The 14,257-nt window shown below is 39.1% G+C and overlaps 1 protein-coding gene and 1 long non-coding RNA gene across 3 annotated transcripts; one reads left to right on the top strand and one right to left on the bottom strand.

Annotated features, from left to right (window-relative positions):
- Positions 1 to 4,723: 4,723 nt before the first annotated feature.
- Positions 4,724 to 8,583, bottom strand: LOC147137755 (uncharacterized). The gene is made up of 3 exons (XR_015089399.1): positions 8,435 to 8,583; positions 7,600 to 7,898; positions 4,724 to 5,858 (listed from the first exon to the last, which is right to left on the bottom strand). It is a non-coding gene; the product is annotated as an uncharacterized LOC147137755 (long non-coding RNA).
- A 2,376-nt stretch (positions 8,584 to 10,959) lies between these two features.
- Positions 10,960 to 13,590, top strand: nkx2.4a (NK2 homeobox 4a). Of its 2 annotated transcripts, none has more exons than XM_086049495.1 (2): positions 10,960 to 11,472; positions 12,301 to 13,590. In XM_086049495.1, exons 1-2 carry the CDS (start codon positions 11,100 to 11,102, stop codon positions 12,984 to 12,986), a joined length of 1,059 nt encoding a protein of 352 aa, XP_085905621.1. In that variant the 5' UTR covers positions 10,960 to 11,099; the 3' UTR covers positions 12,987 to 13,590. The 2 variants fall into 2 exon arrangements, with proteins under 2 accessions (XP_085905621.1, XP_085905620.1); XM_086049494.1 differs by having other exon boundaries at positions 12,274 to 13,590.
- The last annotated feature ends 667 nt before the right edge of the window (positions 13,591 to 14,257 follow it).

Here is a 14,257-nt window from a genome sequence, read left to right as displayed (position 1 = left end):
ATGAGAAATGTTCAACACAAAAAAAAAATGTTGAATGCTGTACTAGAAGCCTGACACAAAAGCACACACCATGCTCAACAATAGTGTCTCTTATTCATTGAAACTTGAACTTTTTCATTTTCCTTTGGGAGCATAACTTTGACTTGCAGAAAGCACTTCAAAAACTGTGATGGAATGCTGAAGATAGTATGACAATGGAAAATATGCTGGCTGAGATTTTACACGGAAAGTCGGCAGTCAAGCATTGGCATTTACCTTTGTAGGTCATGGACAATTTGTTGACATAATTAACTCGCGATATTCCTTTCAACTCCAAAACTTCTTGTTATTCCGCCAAACCCTTCAGAAAGGGTTCAGAAACTCTATCCTTTGCTGCTCATATGCCAATGTTGATGCCCTGCGGTGGCCCTAAAGTGCCCAGAGGTGGCTGTTAAACGTTACATACACTACAATAAATAGTGTGAGATTAAATCGTATATTCCTGACCATGTCAATACTGTTCATTTGTAGCATGCTAAACTGTTATTGCATCGGCTGACATGCTAATGCCAAAAGCAGTATCCTATGTTAATGTCAGTCATTTTTGTATGATCAGTTTCGCCAAATATTAAACTCTGCTCTTGGTACAAAACATAACACTGACAATTGTCAGCTGTCAGCTAATTTTGCTGCTCGCTAGCTAACAGGCCAAGGTGAGCGAGTTGCTTGACACAGGCAGGGTAGCAATAGAATAATAAAACAAGTTACATCAAGTTAGCGGTAGTTAAATTGTATCTGGTATCTCCCTTCAGTCAATCGTCTGAAAAAGCCTTTTTTTAAAAAAAAAATATTTTTTATTTTTCTGTTATTCTTCAGGTGGCACAGTGGGCGACTGGTTAGCATGTCTGCCTCACAGCTCAGAGGTCATGAGTTCGATCTCCGGCCTCCCTGTGTGGAGTTTGCATGTTCCCCCCGTGCCTGCGTGGGTTTTCTCTGGGTACTCCGGTTTTCTCCCACATTCCAAAAAACATGCATGGTAACTTGATTGCACACTCTAAATTGCCCCAAGGTGTGATTGTGAGTGCGAATGTGTGTCTCTGTGTACCCTGTGCCCGGATTGTCTGGCAACTAATTCAGGGTGTCCCCCGCCTACTGCCCGAAGACAGCTGGGATAGGCTCCAGCACGCCCCGTGACACTTGTGAGGAGAAGCGGTATCGATAATGGATGGATGGATGTTTTTCTTCAGTCCGAGCCTGTTTATTTGTCTCAAGGAGCACATGCATCAGCTCACCAAACCATGCCGATATATTGGCGTTAACCTCAGTAGAGGACACACATGCTGTAATTCGGCCTAATTTGAACCTGATTCCCCCCTTCCAGTTGGTCAGCAAGAGTTCAACTATCGGATGCCTCTTAAAGATTATCCTGACTGTTTATCCTGTGGTGTGGGTTGTCTGACACATCATTCTCCTGAAGAATGATGTTCCAAATGACCTACAATATTCCCCCATTGTGTAGAGGCTTAAAGGAGAAATCAACCCAAACATATTTTTTACAAGAATATGTTCTATGCAAGCCCACTAGTTGAAACACAGCATTCTACACACTACACACTAGTCTACACACGCAGCATCGTGGTCGAGTCAATGACACTTTTGACATTTGAATGTCTTCATTTATCACACTGTTTTGATAAGTACTTCACACATTGTAATCTTTTGAAAATGAGTTGCTTGTAACTGAGCGTGTGTGTTGGACAGTCTTATTAATTCAATTCATATCTAAAAGCACCATGGCACAAAATATTCGAATTTGATACTATTCTAAACACTACTTTTTAATTTAGATTTGTTCTCACTTCCACCATGAATGTGCTGAACAAAATTCTAGACACGTATGCATTCTACTTAATGAAACCATGACTGAGGACCGCACAACAAACAATGACCTCCCTGCCATGTTAACATAAGCATATCACCAAGTAGGTAATATTTTTTGGTTCAAATTGACCCAAATCTGGGTCGGTCCTTTTTTAACACAACAATTGGGTGAAATTTAACCCAAAAAAGGTTATTTTTGAGCCAACTGTTTTTAGATTGTAAAGAGCAAAAGAATGGCCGCACAACAAAAGTATGCCAACACCACAATGGTAAGAGTAAATTACAATGCACAGCCGCAATATTAGTTATAACTACACAATCTAGCTGTTTCTATACACTGTATGTGTGTGTACAATAATAGCAGTGGGGTATTTAATTAGGCTCTTCTATAGTTGGACACTCAGTAATGTTTTCTGCAGTGATTTTTAGATTTGGCTTAGCTCCAGTTTTGGCCACTCGAAGTAACCCATTCAAATATTGATCACATTGAGCCACGTTTTAATCATACTGGCTTTATTGTGTGAAAAATTAGTCTCACCCCAGGTGACGCAAACACAGAACTATTGTACTCTGTGTTAAATTTCAACATGTGCACTTTGTGCTTGCAAAGGTAATTGTCATAATTATTAATATTAACGTCGTGAAGTGAGCAGAAATGATGGATTGAAGTGATGAAGTTTGGGCATTATGATGTGACGGAAAATTCACTACTATTGTGTACTAAATTAAACAGCAATTCTCAAACAACGGACTTTCCTTTGTCTGTAGCTGTTAATGGACAGCAATATTGAATTAAATAAAATGAAATCAAATGAGCTAAAGTTCATTAATGATATTAATTGAAAAAGATGAAAACAAAGGATATTTTAACTGTAATTGTAGTGAGTTTTAATTCGTTTTATAAACATAAGATGCAGTTTCAGTTAGTTTTAGTTTTTTTTTTAAACATTTATTTTGTTAAATAAAATGTTTTTTTCCATTTTATATTTAGTTATTATTAGCTAGTTTTCAACAACTACAGTAATCTTGGTACCAACTGGACAGTACTGCGAATAATATCCATTATGGTTTTTTTTCAGTCTATTTAAAGTAGAAATCCTCCAAAGGCCGAGTTAAACATCGACTGACTAAGAATGGGCCACAAACACATCCATGAGGTTGACCGGCCATGGGAATGCCATATCTGATCAATGAAAAATTGCATTAATTCATGAAAATTTACAATTTTCTTGTAATGAATTAAAGCAAACAAAAATATTAGACAAAACAATATGTTGTACATAGTTGTGAAGTATACCAACGCAAATGAAAATTACATTGCACCCCTGCTACTTATGGGGGATAGGGACTGGGCCGACGTACAAATAGCGAAAATCCCAGTTTAAGTGATGCCCACTGTAAATGCATTGGGTGGGGGTGGGTGGTTGTTGGCGGCGGGGTAATATTTATTTTATTTTATCATCAAATTCTTGAGAAAATGTTTATTATTTACCAATGACTTTTTCCATGAAAAACGGTGATTGGCACTTAACTGTCATTCATTGACCATTTTGACCAAAAACGATTGCGAATACAAACTTTTTCCTTTTTTCTTCGACAGACTTAGCTAAACTCATGCTTACTTTGTCACCTGAGCAGCATTCATGGTCTGAGTGGAGATGTGGTCAAGAGAGAGAGAGAGAGAGAGAGAGCAGCAAGACAGCAAGAACGGGTTTTCCCCTACTATTTTCTGATGGTTGAAAAGAAGAGGCCAGAAAAGCATTTCAAGTGGCCAAGCAGGTAGTGTAATGATCAGCCAGACAAGATGGAATCAAGCCTCCTCAGGGATGGGACATCCGGCTGTCCTCCTACAAACATGAAAAGTGCAAGTGACAAAAAACATGCATGACAAAAACAACAAAAAAGAGAGTCTCAGACAGACTTGACGGATGAACTCAGACACAATCTGAGATCAAAATGATTCGGTGATATAGAAAGAGCAAGTGTCATAATGGGCAGTTCTTGAATTTACTTTTAGAGGACAAATAGTCTTTTGAGCAAATAAACATTTTATTGGCTTTGCTTGTCACTCCAAATCCTGTAAATTGGAATTATTGAAAGAAAAAAAATGCTATATGCTGTAGTTCCCAATGCGTAAAATGTTGAAATCTTTACCAGATGTTTTTAATACTACTTTAATACTTTCATGTGCACTACCTAACCAGAATATCACGTAAAATGCCAAATTTAATGTGAGCACATAAAAGGGCTGCATTAAAAACTTCCCTTTTTTACTTTCATTGATATGGCTCACAGATTGTGCAAGTGTACTTAATGCTGTGGAATATGAGTGTATAAACAATATGGAAAATATGTGTTACATTATTCAGCATTATCCGCTATATCGTTGCTGACCTGTGAAAAACACTGGTGCCCAATTTATTCATTTTTCTTATTTTTACATGAATGGGGTTTCCGCATTGCAGACATGGCATTAACGTGAACATTAAAATAAATCTCACATTGGACATACGAGTTTCTCACAGGACAGCGACGATATGTAATAACAACATAATTAAAATCAACCAAGGACATTGACTGAAATAAATTCACAACAAATGCATCTTAATATCAGTTTTACTTTCAATTGATTATCTTCAGCAATGTTATAATGTATGTTCTTTTTTTTTTTTACTGCAAAAATGAGTTTTGACAAACGTGTGATTATAGATCAACATTTTGTACAGTACATACAAACAAATCATTCTCCAATATAACACTGTTAAAACCAATTCAAAGAACTTAGTCAACACTGCTGGGAGTAGATACACACTTTATGCATTTTATTCGTAATCAATTGTCAATGACAGTCAGTGAAAAGTTGTAAGGTATAAGCACATAACTAATATTGTGAAATTTTGACTTATTGTTGGTAACAGTTTGTGTGTTTACTGCATTTTCCAAATACTTGTGTGTGCGTGTGTGTGGGTGGGTGGGTAGGGGGGGTTGAGTGTGTGCATGGGTGTGTGTGTGTGTGATTGCAGGCCTAAATATGATGAGAGCTCAGATTTAGAGATATTCAAAACAACCGACAGAAAATGACACATTCATGAACTTAACACAGCTGGCAACCCGCAATACATGATTCATTGTGACTTTTTAGATTGCACATATTTATTATTCAAGAAAAAAAATACAATTCTAAATCTGGCATGCAACTTTAAATGTGTTTATTTGAGATATATTGGGAAACAATAAACATTTACATGTACCTTAAAGAGGGTATGCAATTCCTGTTACATGGATATGACAAAAAGAATGTGGATAGTAAATAATTTTGGTTTCATTAAAAAACATGTTGTCTTTTTTTTGTTGTTGTTGGTTTTTTTTTTGCCAAATATACAATAAAACATAAGCTTAATGTTTACCGGTAGAAAATGACTGGCGTTTTATGTTTCATGCTGCTTTGGGAACCTTTACTGCTCGGCTGGAGATTTAGTCATCGGGAAGAAGCCCAATTATTTTGTCCATTTATTTTCCTCCATTTACAGTCAAACTTTCTATTCCAAATGATATGACAGATTGTACCTGCATCAGTCAGGATCAATACATTCAGAGAGAAGTCATTTTGTGCTGTGTTTATGTGAATTATAATGGCGGGCTGTCAATGCGGCTTCCTGCATAAAAGCACTCAAAAGTGGGGACAAACACAAGTGAAATATGCAGTGTCTATAGACATTGTCTGATTGTCAAATCATTTCAACTTTCAATTCAAAACTGACATCCAAAGTACTCGGAAAGTTTGGACGAAAAGATGGGGGCCCATCTCTTGACTGCTGAAATAAAAACACAAATTAGTATCCAGGCACACCTGGACACAAGGAAACACTTGAGACAGATTGCAGCTATTTGCATGTATTTCTGGTGGTTGGGCCAACACATTTTATTATCAGGCTTTTTTTTTTTCCCAGTAACACAGAATTTGGGGAAACATTGCAGAATCTCAGGTTCAGCTGTTTCTGGACAAAAACAAAGAGAGAGAGCGAAAATGAGATAGAGAGAAACGGCACATGGGCCAACAAAAAAATATGTGACATTTGATAATTCCAAGTTTTCCAAAATCAACAAGACACATTGAGAATTCCAAGATGGAAGGAAATTCTGCAAGCTTAACATGTTTAACATTTCATGTCATTTTTCCCTTCAATGCACCGATCACACCCGAACAATACATTACGTTGCCACTACCATTGTGGAGCTGGATGCAGACATTTTGCAATTTGAGTTGACTGAACTGAGGCTGTGTCACATGACACACACCCTAACAACTTTTATTTACCTGCCCTCGCTGCTGCCGTGCACCATTCATGCAACCGCAGTCCAACATACCCTACAGACACAAAACCCAGTATGCGCGCGTGTGCTTTGTCCTGTATGCATTTGCCGTTTTACATTGATTTTTTTTACCTTTTTTTTTTTTTTTTTTTTTAATTATCATTACTGGATTTGCAAAAGAAAGTGCATGGCCATTTAAAATGTTGGTACTTAAAACCATACAACACAACCCTGGCCTACAATTTAAGCCCCCCAAATATTGGACTCTTAACTTTTGAGGCCTCATTGTATTATTTCAATAAAGGATCAGAATGGAGGAGTTGAATCTACCCTCAAGATGAGTAATATGCCATCTATGCTATCTGTGAACTTCCTTTTTACATTCCACTCCAATTTAAAGATGATCAACTAAATACGAGCCATTGTTTTCATCATGCGCATTCACGAGGACCTGACGATAAATTTAACAGTAACTTCATCACATAAATGGAGTGGCAGCCAGTAACAATGAGCTCACTAATCCTATTACCCCATTTTGCATTCACCGACTCACACTTTTCCCAAAATGCATGATCAGCATCCACATATTCTGTTTTTGGGGCACCCTATTAGCATCATTTCTTCCATCAAGCCACATTAATTGTGAATGAATGAAAACTCCTGGAGAAGAATAAGGTCTTCAAGAGGCTTGCCATATACTTTCTCCACTTGGGAGGACCTTTAACCTACTTAGCAGAAGGACAGAACTGTTTCAAGTAGGCCAGCATGAATGATATGCACCTGCCCGCTTTTTACTCCCACATTGCTAGGCCGTTTGAGAGGAGAGAAAGCATTTGAGCTAAATGGGGCTCGGTGTGCATGTGGAATTTCCCCACCATTTCTGTATTTCCTTATTCCTTCCAAATGTGGCGTTTGAAATCTTGGTTTGAGGAAAGAGTCAATCATTTGTTTAGCCTTCAGAATAAAAGTTGAATGTTTCATATTGTGTATATCTGCTTCTACGGGTAATAAATACTCATCCAGTTACATCTTTCAAATGTTAGGGTCGGCAATCTTTGTTAATCAATACACATCTCCTGAAACAAACGGTTTAATCTCTTAGCCAGAATTATAGCCCCAAACTGCCATTATTATTATTATGATTATTATGATGATTATTAATATTATTATTATTATTATTAAATGTAGCCTACCGCAAAAGATTATGTTTTGACAATGTGCACGTTTATCAAATATTAAACATTGCTGGTTTGATTCATTTGTGACTTTATGGCTCAAATCTGACGTATATTAATGCCAAATATTGTACGGGCGATGTGTAATTTAAAAAAAAAAAAACGTAATAGTCGCTGGGCACAAGCGAATATTAACATGGCTTTATTTAAGATCTTGTTTCCACCTGGGGGAAATAATTCGTTATCTTACCAGTTTTGATGTAAAAATGAGTTCCATTCGCATTTGATGGAAGGAAAAAAAGTAGTCAAGGGTTAAGTTGAGGTTTTGATGTCCACACGACAAAAAAAAAAAAAAGCGTTTTGTGGCAGATTTTGCATGCCCGGCTGGTTTGTGGTTTGTGGTGTCAGGTCGGGACCTCAGCTCTTCAGTCGTCTCTTAACATCTCTCACGGTATTGAACCAGCATCCAAGTGATGGAGGAAAGTACTTCGGGCGCATTTCGTCCATCTGCTACGTCGAGACGATCAACTGGGGGTCGACGTCCAGGATCTGATACAAATTACATTCATCTATTGTTATTTAGTTGCACCAAAACGGCCCGGCGGAGTCCTTGGTGATTATGACAGGAAAGTGTCCGTGCGCTAGACGCGTATTAACGTATTCATTTGAGTCTTTTGTGTCATAAATTAAATGTTTAAAAAAAATTATATATCACTGATGATGATCATGGTTAATTCCTTTATGCCAAAATAAGATGGAAATCATCACGTCTCATATTGGCCCCTGTTTGCTTTATTTTGTTAAAAAGCAACGAGTGTATTTTTTTTTATTTAATTGAAATCAGTCGAAAGATGAGATTTTCCAAGGCGTTATAGCGACAGCATTATTACAGCCAGCCGTATCGTGCATAAGTGAGACGAAATATTTCTCAATGGAGGCAGTAGAATGTGTTATTGAAAATAAAAAGGCCTACTCTAAATATGTTTTTTTTTAACAACCCAATCTCCATCGTTTGCATTGTATGGAATAAATGTCGCCTTAAATTTCTCAGACGTGTAAGATGTGTGTTAGAGTTCTCAACCAACCTTCAATGGGCCTTCTGGTGGTTCCGTTCATAATGCTGTAGCCTCCTGAGACACCGGATGCACCCCAAATAATGGTAACTTATCTAGATTTAGAGGAACAATTGCTCGCAAGCGCATTGCACGTAGCCAACCAGCTCCAGATTTTGATGGGATCCTAATGTGGAGGCTCTGTGCTACCGGGCCCTGCTCTCTGACTTTGTAAGCCACAAGGTTGAGAGGTTTGCCCTCATTTGCATAATGTTCAACTTCTGAGCCCAGGCCTCTCTGCAAAGCATGTAAGATTTTTGTTTATATATATATATATATATATATATATATATATATATATTTTTTTTACGAATGTTCATTTTTCAGGATTAGATACTTCTCTCAACCTTTTTGGTCATTTGTTCCTCTTTATTGCGTTTCTGACAACTCCAGCTGTTGTAGATTAAGAAGTGAGTGTGTGTGTGTGTGTGTGTATATGTGCGTGCGTGTTTTGCCCCTCTCCCCGCAACAGTAAAATCCAAACACTTCATGATATATCTGAGGAGGAAATTCGCCTGCAAGCAGGATGTGCTCCAATCAGGCTAACCGGAGATTGTTTAGTGTTTCTTCACTTGTCGCCTTAATTGATGGCCGACCATGACACGTCTTCATTTGCTCAATTAGGCTAGGTAGCTCCTTTAGCTGCCCTGACACGCTAAATTGCATTAATGCCTCGATGCAGACTGACTCAAATGAAGAAAGAGGCCCGTACGTCAGTAAAATAACCTAAGTGCGAGAAGCACCACAAAGCACCTGCTCCCTTAGTCGCCTGCATTGAGCGTTATAGCAAATTATGATATGAGGTAATTTGAAAGTGAAGCCGACGAGACACGTATAAGATGCATTAACTGATTTTAATTAGCACCGTTCAGGATAACTTCTGTGCTATGGTCCCCCCCACCCCCATTCCATTTCCTGCATGTTGTTTGTCCCCTTGCTCTGATTCCTCCCCTGGCGCCTGCCAGTTTGCTGAGAGATTACAATGTCAGGTCAAGACTACAACAAAGTGTCATCAGTGTATGCTAGCCAAGCTTGAGGTTTAGAGGATTATAATGTCGCCAAATCGCTTTGAGTCTTAAAATCTCAGTGGAGTTTCGTAAAATCGTAATAATGCAACGTTTTGCTCAAGATGCACCTGCAAAATTAATCGAATGAGATTTAATTGAAGAGTTGTGTATAAAAATGCCTTTACAAAGGGAATAATGAGCAGTTTTGACTGATGCCGTCAAAGATGTGTAACATGAACAGCATGTTTGTTATTTTGTGTAAACTCATAGGCGTGTCCTTAATATTTTGGTGTTCCTATTTAGCTACATGTGAGGGGCAAAGTCTGTTGAAATTATGAATTACGCTCATAGACCACAATATCGTCAAGCTATCTGCCTAGCCCATCTTTTTTTGTCTTTGGGAGAGACTTTTTTTTTTGCAACATCTGCATTAGATGGAGATGGACAGTAAATTCCTGCAAAAATGTGACTTGGGCAAAAAAATTGAGTTAGGCAGGTTACATTAGCGATATTATATTCACCTCTACTGTAAAGGCTGTGAGGTGTTCCTAATATTTTGGTTAGCCTTCTGCTACTCGACTGGAGCTAACAACAGGGGGGGGGGGAGTAAAAAGCTTGTATACTGTAGATTTAAATTGTATAGAAAATGATGTGCAACTTAGCTGCCCATTGTCCACTTATATTTTTCTTTTGTTGATTGTAATTGACAGATTCTGTATTTTAACCATGTGAACCATGTTTGAGTCATCTCTGAAAGGTGCTTTATAAAGAACATCCCCTTTACATACTTAATTTCGTTGTTTACGGAACAATAACAGTAAAGTTGCATTCTATACAATGGCATTTTAAATGCAGTTTAAACAAAGGAAGAAAGACCGTTGAAATGCGCAGTCATAAATTCCAAACAAAAAACTAAACACCGTAATTGATACACGCCATTGCAAACTACAACACACAACAAACGTGTTTACAGAAAAATTCTATTTAGGATTACCATCGTTGCAAAGGCAGCATTTCTACTTGAGCTTTTGTGCAGCTATACCTAATGTTGTGGCCAGTGAGTGTACAGTGTTTGCCGGTTAAGTATAAATCCACATTGCAGTTTGTGTTCACGCATTTTGAGAAGCATGGAGAACCATGTTACTCTACTTCATGTGCCACTTCGATGATACTCGCTCGTCCAGTATTTCTTCAAAGTGCTCTCAAAGTTTGCCCCCCCCCCCCCCAAAAAAAAAAACAGCTGATGATGAATGGGTCCTTCGCCCCTCTACGACCAAATACAGTAAATCAAACATTTTGCGCGACAAACCTTTTTTTGTGATGATTTCCGCGTGCTTGCTGGTGTAAATGAAAGTTTGTTTTCATGAATTATGTGAGTAAAATGTCAATGAGCATTGTTTGCTGCTTAAGGCGCGTGGCTCCGCCCCCCGGTGTTTGTCATAAACCTGGCTCCTGGCTCCAATAAACCCGGGCTAAGAGCGCCCTGGGCTCGCCTCCTTCTCCAAGGCGATCAATAGGATCTCAGGCGCACTCCAAGCCCTCTCTTACGTAGACACCCAACAAGGAGAGAGCCGATACAACAACACGCTTGATCTGCTGCAACACAAAAAAATCGACCTGCTTTCTGAATCATGTCGTTGAGCCCAAAGCACACAACGCCGTTTTCAGTGACAGATATTTTGAGTCCAATCGAGGAGACCTACAAGAAGTTTAGTGGCATGGACGGCGCGGGGAACCTCAGCTCTCCGCTGGGAGCCTACCGGCAGCCGCAGGTGTCTCAGGGCGCCATGCAGCAGCACTCCATGGGCCACAACGGCGGCGTGGCGGCCGCCTACCACATGCCGCACTCGGTGTCCCAGTTCTCCCACAGCGCCATGGGGGGCTACTGCAATGGGAGCATTGGCAACATGGGCGAGCTGCCGTCCTACCAGGAGAGCATGAGGAATAGTGCTGCTGCAGCAACAGGCTGGTACAGCACCAACGCTGATCCCAGATACTCCACCAGTAAGTGCGCTGCTGCGGGACTTGCTCACCACATCTTTTTGGGGTGGTTATTTTATTTTTTTTTCGCCCTCTTCTGCTCTCCTGTAATCGAAATACTGAAGCACGCTTACTTTATAGAATTAAACACACACGTGGAGCTACAGTATTTTATTTGATCTGGAACGCTATCGTTTAGGAATGACTCGATATTATTATTATTATTATTATTATTATTATTATTATTATTATTATTGTTATTACGCACACGTTTCAGAAATCTATAATTTTTGCAGTGATCGAATTAGTCTAATTTCGTTTTAAGTAATATACAAATTATAGAAAATCCAGCGTTATTCTTCACATCGTAACTATAGTATTAATTAACATTTATGACCCGTTCTTACTTTTTAATATTTAACGTGTTTATATACGCATTATATTAAATGCAAGAGCAGCGCAGGTGTCAATTCTGTTTGTTATTTTACAAGATAATTACTTTGAACTTTTTTGAAATGGAAAAGGAGTATACGTCCTGTATTAGTATTTAATTTCGAACCGACCTCAAACAAAAATTCTCAATTCCAACTTTACTGTAAACAAAATTCTCAATTCCATATTTAGTCTATTTCTGATACAAACAATGTAACTTTTATTAATATCATGATCAGTAATAGCAGTCCCAGAAATACAGCTTTACAGTCTTTTGTATTTTTGAACAGATAGTTTTCCATTATTATGCGCAATTTCAACACAAGCGTGAGGCAGACTAGTGATGTGCTCTTGTGCTGATTGAACGCACATATATGTATGTATATGTTTAAGTTTCTAGATTCATGGGACCTTCCACAGGTATGAACATGGCGGCCATGGGGGGTCTGACGGGGATGGCGGACGCCTCCAAGTCCATGCCGGCCCTGCACGCTGCGCCCAGGAGGAAGCGCCGGGTCCTCTTCTCGCAGGCTCAGGTCTACGAGCTGGAGAGGCGATTCAAGCAGCAGAAATACCTGTCGGCGCCGGAGAGGGAGCACCTGGCCAGCATGATCCACCTGACGCCGACCCAGGTGAAGATCTGGTTCCAGAACCACCGGTACAAGATGAAGCGCCAGGCCAAGGACAAGGCGGCGCAGCAGATGCAACAACAACAACAACAACAGCAGCAGCAGCAGCAGCAGCAGCAACAACAACAACAACAACAGGACGGGACCATGTGCCAACAGCAGGCCCAGTCCCCGAGGCGCGTAGCCGTCCCGGTGCTGGTCAAGGACGGCAAACCGTGTCAGAACGCCTCCAACACGCCGGCGCCAAATCAACAAGCCGTGCAGCAGAACCAACAGAGCCAACAGCAGAATGGGGCCGGAGTGGTGCTCGGCCAGCACCAGAACCAGCAGCAGGTAAACGATTTGGACCTGGAGGAGATGTCGCCCAGCCCCCCCTCGCTGCACAGCCAGCTCAGCATGGCCCAAATAGACACTTCTGCTGTAGATTACACCAGTAATATGGTCAACTCGAACCTCCTCTACGGCAGAACGTGGTAGGACCCTGTGCAGTATACTTTTTCTATCAACCTGCGGATGATGAGCCCAATTTCACACGCGCATATAGACGCAAAATACAATATATGGTCGGGATAGAGTAAGACAAAAGTGAGGGCCCCGCCGCCCCGGGCAGCGCACACGAGAGTACCAGCTGATCAGGGCACATTTTCTTGACATCTCTAAAGAAGGGAGTCTATTTTTGAACATTACACACATGGCTGGCCCTTGAAAAGCAATCAAGACGCTTTGGACCCCTTTTGTAATCTTTTGGACCTCCCCCGTGATGTTTTAATGTTAGTATGTTTGGGGAAAAAATCGATAGGGAGCTGAAGTCACCAACTGGAATTTTGTCATACGGATATTGTAAACTAATGTATTCAATTAGAATTCTTCAAGGAATTAGGGACTTGTATATTTGGCTAACACAAGAATACGTTTAATTGTATAATAATCGTCATTTACGTCCACTTTTATGTTTTCCTTTATTCTTTTGTAAGTTAACGATCAAATTGAGCTGCTGTATATGTTTCAAACCCAAGTGAACAATAAGAATAAATAACTTGAAGTGTGAGAGCATTTCTGAGGAAGTTTTTTTTTTTTTTTCTAGAAATCTGTTTTGAAGTGCATTTTCATTATGTTGAGACTGTGACCGAATTGAGAAGGAAAGCAAGGTCGATGAGGGAGCCACTATTGTTCAGGTGACATTTTGGAGGGTTGTCTTTTATATTGGATGTCTCCAAAAATTCAAGACCGGAATATACCCCCTTAAAAAGACATTAACAATCATTAACCGGGGAAAAAAAAATGTAATTTATACATCTTGTTTTTTGTTTTTTATTTGATCCAACTCTTTGACGTTGTTTTAACAGGCCCGCTATCTAATTGGACAGTTTGATGGTGAATGCGACCTCCCGTGCACAATTATTATTTTTCTACATTTAGTATAACAACATTTACATATATTGATTTGTTTAAAGTAATATATCAAACATATATTAAATGCAACTAAAAAAAGTAGCGATTGCTAAATAATAGAAATTACATTAAAAGTCCAATATGTAAATTAATATGTAAAATAAAGAAATGAATATAAATTATTGTATCTGAGCAGCTGAGTTTGTTCATAAATGAGGTTACATATACACTGTTGTATAGATTATATCAGTTGATAATAATAATAATAACAATAATAATAATAATAATGTATTTAGTATCTGAACAAAATCCACCAAAAAATGCCACTATATCTGAATATTTCATTCCAATCAATA

The sequence above is a fragment of the Filicampus tigris genome, chromosome 13 (genome assembly GCF_054856515.1).
Source record: "Filicampus tigris isolate MCC_2025a chromosome 13, RoL_Ftig_1.0, whole genome shotgun sequence".
Classification (NCBI taxonomy): Eukaryota; Metazoa; Chordata; class Actinopteri; order Syngnathiformes; family Syngnathidae; genus Filicampus; species Filicampus tigris.
The sequence above is the reverse complement of the archived record's forward strand: the minus strand, read 5'-3'. Positions and strand labels throughout refer to the sequence as shown.

Excerpts from the sequence above, each read along its gene's own strand:
- nkx2.4a (XM_086049494.1), top strand. The coding sequence starts at position 11,100 with ATGTCGTTGAGCCCAAAGCACACAACGCCGTTTTCAGTGACAGATATT. Across the intron at positions 11,473-12,273 it reads TGATCCCAGATACTCCACCA|TTTCTAGATTCATGGGACCT; the intron begins GTAAGTGCGCTG and ends TATATGTTTAAG.